The sequence below is a fragment of the Heptranchias perlo genome, chromosome 36, assembly GCF_035084215.1.
Source record: "Heptranchias perlo isolate sHepPer1 chromosome 36, sHepPer1.hap1, whole genome shotgun sequence".
In the NCBI taxonomy this organism is placed as follows: domain Eukaryota; kingdom Metazoa; phylum Chordata; class Chondrichthyes; order Hexanchiformes; family Hexanchidae; genus Heptranchias; species Heptranchias perlo.
The window spans coordinates 22,733,641-22,744,208 of NC_090360.1; the positions used below are offsets into that span (position 1 = coordinate 22,733,641).

General features: G+C 48.1%; 1 protein-coding gene across 1 annotated transcript in view; it reads left to right on the forward strand.

Moving 5' to 3' along the window:
* LOC137304198 (annexin A7-like) overlaps window positions 1–10,568 on the forward strand; it is a 65,369-nt gene that overhangs the window by 49,519 nt on the left and 5,282 nt on the right. Inside the window, 5 exon segments of the mRNA XM_067972752.1 lie at window positions 6,290–6,460; window positions 8,991–9,146; window positions 9,148–9,162; window positions 9,441–9,471; window positions 9,474–9,515. Coding sequence (XP_067828853.1) covers window positions 6,290–6,460; window positions 8,991–9,146; window positions 9,148–9,162; window positions 9,441–9,471; window positions 9,474–9,515 — 415 coding nt within the window.

A 10,568-nucleotide genomic window follows, 5' to 3' on the forward strand; every position in this document is an offset into this window, starting at 1 on the left:
CGCAGAGAAGAGTGAAGTGATGCATTTTGATAGGAAGAATGAGGAGAGGTCATATAAACTAAATTATACAATTTTAAAGGGGGTGCAGCAGCAAAGACCTGGGGGTGCTCATACACAATTCTTTGAAGGTGGCAGGACAAGTTGAGAAGGCTGTTAAAAAAGCAAATGGGATCCTTGGCTTTATAAACGGAGGCATAGAGTTCTAAAGCAAGGAAGGTATGCTGAATCTTTATAAATCACTGGTTAGGCCCCAGCTGGAATATTGTGGCCAATTCTGGGCACCACACTTTAGGAAGGATGTCAAGGCCTTGGAGAGGGTGCAGAGGAGATTCACTAGAATGGTGCCAGGGATGAGGGACTTCAGTTACATGGAGAGACTGGAGAAACTGGGATGGTTCTCCTTGGAGCAGAGAAGATCAAAGGGAGATTTAATAGAGATGTTCAAAATCATGAAGGGCTTTTGATAGAATAAATAAGGAGAAACTGTTACCAGTGGCAGAACAGTCAGTATCAAGGGGACACGGATTTAAGGTGATTGGCAAAAGAACCAGAAACGAGATTAGGAGATTTTTTTTTATGCAGATCTGGAATGCACTGCCTGAAAGTGTGGTGGAAGCAGATTCAATAGTAACTTTCAAAAGGGAATTTGACAAGTATCTGAAGGCCATTTGGCCCATTGTGCCTGTGCTCAGCTCTTTGAAAGAGCAGGGGAGGAGGATTAATTGGATAGCTCTTTCAAAGAGCTGAGCACAGGCACGATGAACCAAATGTCCTCCTCCTGTGTTGGATCATTCTATGATTCTATGAATAAAATAAGCTGAGAGGCTGTTTTCCCCTGACTGGAGACGCAACAACTAGGGGTCATAGTCTCAGGATAAGGGGTCGGCCATTTAGGACTGAGATGAGGAAAAACCTCTTCACTCAGGGTTGTGAATCTTTGGAATTCTCTACCCCAGAGGACTGTGGATGCTCAGTCGTTGAGTATATTCAAGACTGAAATCGATAGATTATTGGATAATAGGGGAATCAAAGGATATGGGGATCGGGCGGGTAAGTGGAGTTGAGGTTGAAGATCAGCCATGATCTTATTGAATGGCAGAGCAGGCTCGAGGGGCCGTATGGCCTGCTCCTGCTCCTATTTCCTATGTTCTTAAAGTATGTGAGCGTGCAGAACAATGGGAGATGGAATTTAATACAGACTACTGTAAAGTACAGAGTACACGATGAAAACAACACACTCACTCCATGAATGGTGGTGTAACATTCCTAGGAGTCAAGGCTCAACATGTCCAACCAACGTAGAGCAGTAATCAACAAAACAAAACGTAGGGTACACGAGGAAGCCATGATCAAACTGTACCATGCTCTGGCCAGACTGCACCTTGAGTACCGGGTCCCGTTCTGGTCACTGAACCACAAGGGAGATATTCAAATGCTGGCGGCTGAGCAGAGATGAGCCAACGGAGTGAACCTCAGTGTCAGGGGGCTGAGTGATGAGGAAAGACTCAGGCTTTTAGCCTGGAAAGGATATGTCTGAGAGGTGAACTTGTGGAGATTTATAAGATACTAAATGATCTAGAGAAGGTAAATAATATAAAATTAAACTGTGGGAGAAGGACAGAAGGACCCAGGTTGAAACTAGTTGAAGGTAAATTTAAAATGTATCAGGAGGTTCTTCACACAAACAACAGTAGAAGCAAAAACTCTGGAATCACTTAAGGAACAGTTGGGTGCTGCAAAGGGGGGATATTAACACGTGTCTGGCTGGGTGAACTAAGATGGGCTGAATGGCCACCCTGTGATCTTGTAACATAAACAGCACCCATGGTTCAATCTGTGGTCTTTACTGAGGTCGCTGATCTGGGTGACGTTAAAGGAGCTCCAATTGACCTCAGCACCCCTGGACTGGGGAGGAGAGGGGAAAAGAATCAGCTGGGGTCTCACTCTGAATCGCTATCCAATGACCCCAGCTGGAAAATGCACGTGGAAGTTGTTAGGACAGCATCGGGCTTAGCTGTGATGCCTTCTGAAGTCAAATAGTCTGCCAGCACTTCCTATCCAGGCTCTCAGGGTGGAGAGAGCTCTGAGATTTTTCCCCAGTCCTCTAAAATAATTAAATGAATCTCCAACGTATGAGAAATAATTTATACAACATCAAGATCAAAATCCTATTTTAACACTGGGGAGCTGCAGTGGCCCTCTCCCCCATTGCCTGGCGGTTCTCCCCTCCCACCTATTTCTCTGTGGTGAGTCCTGCCGTCACAGGAAATGGAAGAGAATTTTTATCTTCCTTTTTAAAGCTCACTGGCTCAGCTTTGAAAATGACACTTGGGTTTTTGTCTGCAATTCAGACTTTAAACTGAAGTCTGCTAAAGAGACCAGCTGTATTGTTCCTAATAGGTCCAGATTCTGTTCCAGATATGAGAGACTAAACGTTTGAATTGAGTGTGAGAAAGCTGTGTGTTGAAACTCTATCTGTGTCCACACCCAGACTGAGCTCATTCTTCGATTTCCACAGCTGCACTGGGTGGTGGCTTTAAGATGTTAGTGTGCGGAAATTGAGAGATGCCAAGTGCTGGTTTTAATTTAAACTTTTTATTTACGTTTTTATTTCCTTTAAAGGAACACTTCCTGGGAATGTTTGATGGGACAGTGTAGAGGGAGCTTTATTCTGTATCTAACCCGTGCTGTACCTGCCCTGGGAGTGTTTGATGGGACAGTGTAGAGGGAGCTTTATTCTGCATCTAACCCATGCTGTACCTGCCCTGGGAGTGTTTGATGGGACAGTGTAGAGGGAGCTTTACTCTGTATCTAACCCATGCTGTACCTGCCCTGGGAGTGTTTGATGGGATAGTGTAGAGGGAGCTTTACTCTGTATCTAACCCATGCTGTACCTGCCCTGGGAGTGTTTGATGGGACAGTGTAGAGGGAGCTTTATTCTGTATCTAACCCATGCTGTACCTGCCCTGGGAGTGTTTGATGGGACAGCGTAGAGGGAGCTTTATTCTGTATCTAACCCGTGCTGTACCTGCCCTGGGAGTGTTTGATGGGACAGTGTAGAGGGAGCTTTACTCTGTAACTAATCTGTCCTGTACCTACACTGGGAGTGTTTGTTGGGACAGGGGTAATTTTACAGTTTAGTGTTCTGCTCTAGAGCTTCATACGACAGAATGGATCAGTCAGTCAAGTTAAAATTAATAATCGGAAAATTATGATGGGCACCAGTCGGCCTTGTCTTATTATATGATCTGCCCGCCCATGGAATGCTAACTCTTAAAATTTAGTCCAGAATCACATGAATATCAAGGAATTCAGTTTTAAGGATGTCAAGGCCTTAGAGAGGGTGCAGAGATTTACCAGAATGGTGCCAGGGATGAGGGACATCAGTTACGTGGATAGACTGGAGAAGCTGGGGTTGTTCTCCTTAGAGCAGAGAAGGTTAAGGGAAGATTTAATACAGGTGTTCAAAATCATGAAGGGTTTTGATAGAGTAAATAAGGAGAAACTGTTTCCACTGGCAGGAAGGTCAATAATCAGAGGACACAGATTTGCAGTAATTGTCAAAAGAATCAGGGGAGATGAGATTTTTTTTAATGCAGCGAGTTGTTATGATCTGAAATGCGCTGCCTGAAAGGACGGTGGAAGCAGATTCAATGGTAACTTTCAAAAGGGAATTGGATAAATACTTGAAAAGGAAAACATTTGCAGGGCAATGGGGAAAGAGCAAGGGGAGTGGGACTAATTGGATAGCTCCGTCAAAGAACTGGCACAGGCACGATGGGCCGAATGGCGGCCTCCTGTGCTGTATGATTCTAATAGTAACAAAAAAAAGACGCTATTGTGAGGATGGAATCAAAACTAAGTTGGGTGGCACCTGTGTGATGTTGAATTGGACAATTCACTGCTGGGGGCAACAAATCAGTAACTTTGAAGCAAGAGTCCAATTTTTGATTGCTGTACGTGTGTGAGTGAGCAGATCAAATTATCTGTGCCGTGATCTCGAACCCATCTCCACCTGAAAACTAAACATGGTCTTGACTCCCCATGTGCAACGCCACAGGAGATCGACTAGTTATATATTAAATTTTGTTATGTACGTCGTGTACTCCTTATTTGGACATCACCATCTGTGTCACAGTCATGCCCACAGATCCACACTTCTGTCACTAGAAGCTCGAGAAGCTGTAGATCCCCAGACCTGCATCGCTCATGGCCTCTGAGGGAGGTCCTGATTTTCAGAGGGCATCGTCACGGGAGATTCACTGGTGATGCATGAACAGTGAATGGGCTGGATGAGCAGTGTCCATGACTAATTGCACACGACGAGGTGGTAGCAGGAGCCAGCGTGACTGTCAGACTACGGATTCCCCGAGATCAGGGTCCATGAGCTGTGCAGCGGAGATAAAACTCCCTCCCTTCTGTTGACATCATTTCCTAAGCCATGGCCACGCCAACCATGGGGAATGCAGTGCTATCGCGAACCTTTTTTGAGGGGCGAGCAAAATTAGATACAGTTCTGTAAGTGTCAGCCTTGGCTCAGTTGGTAGCACACTCCCCTCTGAGTCAGAAGTCACGGGTTCAAGTCCCACTCTAAGACTTGAGCACATAATCTCGGCTGACACTCCAGTGCAGTACTGAGAGAGTGCCATCTTTCAGATGAGTTGTCAAACCAATCTGTGCCCTCTCAGGTGGATGTAAAAGATCCCATGGCACTATTTCGAAGAAGAGCAGGGGAGTTCTCCCCGGTGTCCTGGCCAATATTTATCCCTCAACCAAACATCACTTCTTAAAAAAAAAACAGATTTATCGCATTGTTTGTGGGAACTTTCACGAGCTTCTGTGTTTGCCTATATAACAAATACTGCAAAAATAATTCATTAGCTGTGAGACATTCTGGGGATGTGAGAGGAGCTATATTATTGCAAGCTCTTTATCTCCTGGTTATAAAACGAGTGCCCTGCCTGCATCGCTCACAGTGTTCCAAGAAAAAAAACAAGGGGAGACTTTCGCTCTGCCAAAGACACAAAGTTGGTAAGTATTTTCCCTGAATGTTTTGTTCAAAATAGTTTATTCTTGCCGGTGCCCAGTGCTGAATGTTCCCATGTTCCCCACCTGTCATTATCTGCACTTTTCTTGGTCTCTCGATTCCCTGAGTGAACATTTGCCCAACTTAAGGAAGAAATTATGTTGTAAATTGACACTCCCTTTTGAATTAAAAATGGCATTACTTACTTCCGAATATAATCGAGCAGTTTCGATTTGCTAACTTTGCTCAAACGAGGCCCTGGATGATGGAGCGTGTTGAGCAATCAGGATTATGACAGGGATTCCGTTGTGATTTCAGAATAAAGCAGATTGGAAAAATGCTAAGAACAGCAAACACTGCCCTCCCACCCCCCGCACCTTGGCCAGATAGCTTTGCCTCACGGGAGAGCTGAGACAGTGGGTGTGGCTGTTCAACTGTGAGGGATATCCTAGCCAGCCCTCGTCCTGTTCTTGCCCAAGATTTATTCACACGTGCTCTTTAACTGGAGTCATCGCATAGCAACCAGGCGCAGAAAGCCTAGCTGATTAATTTTTTTTTATTTGCCCCCTCATGATTCAGGGGCACTGAGGCCAAATGTAATGCTCCGGCTACTGCCCTGGGTGAGATCAGCTAATGGGGATTCAGCAATAAATCAAGTGGTGCCCGGAGCCACTGAGCCCTGAGCAGCTGCTGTTTACTGCTGGCGTTTACGTGGCACCTCATCATCCCCGTTATGTGGGACAGTGTGGCCGACAATTGCGCACAGCAAGATCCCACGAACAGCAGAGGAATGACCAGCTATTATTGGGGCTGGTTGGGGAAGGAGTATTAGCCGGGACACCAGGAGAACTCCCGTCTCTTCGACGAGTGTCGTGGGATCTTGTACATCCACCTGAACAGGCAGGGGGTTTAATTTCATGCGAAAGACAGCACCTCCGACAGTGCAGCACTCCCTCAGTACTGTGCAGGAGTGTCAGCCGAGATTATGTGCTCAAGTCTCTGGAGTGGGGCTTGAACCCATGACCTTCTGACTCCGGGGCAAAAATATTAGTGCTGACCCCAGCTGATAGTGTAGTATGGTGGTATTAATGAGTGATACTACGTTGTACTGATGGACTCCGGAATATTCACAATACTCTGAGTGACTCTGTCGGGAGGAAATCACTGTGTTTGGAGCTGTAAATATCCAATCCCATTCACACCACCTCATGTCAAAGAAAAAGGGAGTGCTGATTGCATCCGTCTTCCCTCCTTTTCCCACAGGGAGCTGGAACACAAGATCGGGTGCTCATTGAGATCCTTTGCACCAGGAACAACCAGGAGATCCGTGAGATTGTACGCTGTTATAAGGAGGAGCTGGGGAGAGATTTGGAGAAGGATTTGAAGAAGGACACGAGTGGCCACTTCAAGAGATTGCTCATCTCCATGTCGCAGGTCAGTGACCGGAAGGTAACGCGGAGGTCATGTGCGGTCACCGGGGGCGTAAACCGATTGGATTTTGAGTGCAGGCAAAGAAGGGCCAGAGAGAGCAAGTGGATAACTCCCGGTGATTGCCTTGTAGTTTTAGGGTGTTAAACTCAAAGATCACCCCAACCATGACCCACGCTGGTCCCCACCCGGCAGCTCGTTCCCAGGCCACCGAGAATGTCCCGCAATCAGTGTTAGAACTACTGGTGGAACATGGTGTCTGCAGGATGGACAACTGAAGGTTTCAGCCTCTCCTCCAAAGTCCTTCAGCATTCACATTCTGGTAATCCGGTGAGAAACTAAAATCATTTAAATATTTTCTTTCCTGCTCCGATGAAAATGAGGAGACCCTCTCCCATACACCCACTGAGTGGCCATACTCTCCATGTGAGCCGAGACTGGCTGCTCAACAATGGAGGGCAGTACATCTCTCACTCTCGTCTCCCTGTCTCGCCCCGCCCCCCTGTCTCGCCCCGCCCCCCTGTCTCGCCCCGCCCCCCTGTCTCGCCCCGCCCCCCTGTCTCGCCCCGCCCCCCTGTCTCGCCCCGCCCCCCTGTCTCGCCCCGCCCCCCTGTCTCGCCCCGCCCCCCTGTCTCGCCCCGCCCCCCTGTCTCGCCCCGCCCCCCTGTCTCGCCCCGCCCCCCTGTCTCGCCCCGCCCCCCTGTCTCGCCCCGCCCCCCGTCTCGCCCCCCCCCCCGTCAACGAATTTTAAAAAATCTGTTCCCCTTCCCAACAGCACAGAGCAGAACTCGAGCCTGTGAATCCTCCTGCGTGTTGCTCAGTATTACACTGGACAATGTCTTTACCCATGAGGCAGTCCGGAGCTTTGAGTTTGTGGTTTTCTATTGGTATTTGTATCTGAGTTCCCTTTAATACCAAATGCCAAACAAAACAACCCCTTCTGATTGGTTTCTGCCTAGCTGGGTTATTTATTCAAAACCTGTATCCAGTAGGTTTCATTTCACAGTGTTACACGCAATCCATTATGATTTTGCAATATTAGCCACATATTTAAGTATCTTTGAGTAAATGTTCACTCCTTTGGGTATGGTCACCGCCTGGTGTCAAACTGAAGTGTGCAGACCAGGAGGGCCCCGGGTCGCCCCCAGTCTCTGCTGAACTGGCTGATCCCAACTGGAGCAATAGTTGCGACCGTTGCAATTGTCCCCAGTGTTCCTCGGGATAAAGAGGCAAAAAGTAAAACAGCCAGCTTTCCCAATCCTGATTGACGGGGCAGGGTGGGCTGGGGCCATCAGCCAAAACTTCACATCCCACTGTGGCAAGATGTGGAACTGAATTTGTTAAATCCGGTGGTTCTAACGAAAGGTAATCGACCTGAAACATGAACCTTGCCTTTCACTCTCCACTGATATTCCCTGGCCTGCTGAGTGTTTCCAGCATTTTCTCTCTTTTTTATTTCAATAATGTAATCTGGGCAAGCACCAGAAAAAATAACCCAACTAATTCACTAACCAGGGAGGAGAACCTGCTGCACCTACCTGGCCTACATTCCAGTCCCACGCTGTGTGGTTAACTCTTAATGCCCTCGGGGCAACTAGGGATGGGAATTAAATAGTTTTTCTGTCTTGCCGACATCCCAGTAACACATTTTTAAAAACAGTGACTCCTGCTAGTGTGTGTCAGTGTCAGACAGAATTGACCTGGACTGGGATGTCCTTCGAGGTGGAATAGCCCATTAGCACACATTGTCCAGGCTCAGAAATGAACAATAGGCCCCTGGGTGAAGTAGTAGAAGCTGCTGCTTTCCTGGCCGGCCTCCCATCTTCCACCCTCTGTAAACTTAAGCTCATCCAAAACTCTGCTGCCTGTATCCTGACTCACACCAAGCCCCGTTCACCCATCACCCCCTGTGCTCGCTGACCCACATTGGCTTCCAGTCTGGCAACACCTCGATTTTAAAATTCTCATCCTTGTTTTCAACTCCCTCCATGTCCTTGCCCCTCCCTATCTCTCTAACCTCCTCCAGCTCCACAACCCTCCAAAATCTCTGCGCTCCTCCAATTCTGGTCTCTTGCACATCCTGATTTTCATCGCTCCACCATTCAGCTGCCTCGGCCCTCAGCTCTGGAATTCCCTCCCTAAACCTCTCCGCCTCTCTCTCCTTCTTTAAGATGCTCCTTAAAACCTACCTCTTTGACCAAGCTTTTGTTCACCTGTCCTAATATCTCCTTACGTGGCTCGGTGTTAGGAGTGTTAGCAAACAAAAATTGTGAAACTGTGGGACGTTTCACTGTATTAACAGCGCTATATAAATGCAAGCTGTCTTTGCTATTGCCTGTTGAACTGTGTGTAGCATAGAGCAGAGGAGGGTTGAAATTATGGGGATGGGGAATATTAATGTTCCTGCAGAGTTTATCTAAACTTGCCCCACTGTTCTGTGTAATAAGTTCTCCTTTAGCACAAGTCAGCCTAAAACTGAAAAAAGTATGAAACCGACTTGAAATCCACCTGAATTTTCTTTAATTTCCGTTCACAGGGCAACCGCGACGAGGTTCAGACGGTGGACATGCAGAAAGCGACCGCAGACGCAGAGAGGCTGTTCCGTGCCGGGGAAGGGAAGCTCGGCACAGACGAGTCTACTTTCAACATGATTCTGGCGACCCGCAGCTTTCCCCAGCTCAAGGCCACCATTTCAGGAGTATGGCAGGGTAAGGGGTGTGACCACCTGCTGCTGCTCCAGTGAAATAAAGAGACACAATCCTGGAAATAACCTCCGCTCCGTCGGCATTTGAAAAGGGAAAAGACAGATAGAACTGACTGGAGCAGAGAGGCCAGGGAGATTTAATAGAGGGTCTTAAAATATGAAGGGTTTTGATGGGGTGAATAGAGAAAGATTATCTCCTCTGGTTGTGGAGTCAGTGATCTGTTAACATTTTGTTGGATTGAACTTCAGATATTTTTCAAGTGTGTTTTGTTTTCTCTGCAGTTAGCGAACCGGGAGCTCCTGAAAAGCATCGACCGGAGTTTTCAGGAGACGTGCGTGATGGAATGCACGCCATCGGTAGGTTTAACACATCATTGTAACAATCATCACCAACACTGCACAACTTTCATTTAACTCCTTCAATTGGGAATTATAGATACTGTAATCTCTCCATCTCCCTCTCTCTGACCTTCTCTGTCCCTCTCTCTCTCTGTCCCTCTCTCGTCTCTGTCCCTCTCTCTCTCTGTCCCTCTCTCTCTCTGTCCCTCTCTCTCTCTGTCCCTCTCTCTCTGTCCCTCTCTCTCTCTGTCCTCTCTCTCTCTGTCCCTCTCTCTCTCTGTCCCTCTCTCTCTCTGTCCCTCTCTCTCTCTGTCCCTCTCTCTCTCTGTCCCTCTCTCTCTCTGTCCCTCTCTCTCTCTGTCCCTCTCTCTCTCTGTCCCTCTCTCTCTCTGTCCCTCTCTCTCTCTGTCCCTCTCTCTCTCTGTCCCTCTCTCTCTCTGTCCCTCTCTCTCTCTGTCCCTCTCTCTCTCTGTCCCTCTCTCTCTCTGTCCCTCTCTCTCTCTGTCCCTCTCTCTCTCTGTCCCTCTCTCTCTCTGTCCCTCTCTCTCTCTGTCCCTCTCTCTCTCTGTCCCTCTCTCTCTCTGTCCCTCTCTCTCTCTGTCCCTCTCTCTCTCTGTCCCTCTCTCTCTCTGTCCCTCTCTCTCTCTGTCCCTCTCTCTCTCGTCCCTCTCTCTCTCTCTGTCCCTCTCTCTCTCTCTCTGTCCCTCTCTCTCTCTCTCTGTCCCTCTCTCTCTCTCTCTGTCCCTCTCTCTCTCTCTCTGTCCCTCTCTCTCTCTCTCTGTCCCTCTCTCTCTCTCTGTCCCTCTCTCTCTCTCTGTCCCTCTCTCTCTCTCTGTCCCTCTCTCTCTCTCTGTCCCTCTCTCTCTCTGTCCCTCTCTCTCTCTGTCCCTCTCTCTCTCTCTGTCCCTCTCTCTCTCTCTGTCCCTCTCTCTCTCTGTCCCTCTCTCTCTCTCTGTCCCTCTCTCTCTCTCTGTCCCTCTCTCTCTCTCTGTCCCTCTCTCTCTCTCTGTCCCTCTCTCTCTCTCTGTCTCCCTCTCTCTCTCTCTGTCCCCCTCTCTCTCTCTCTGTCCA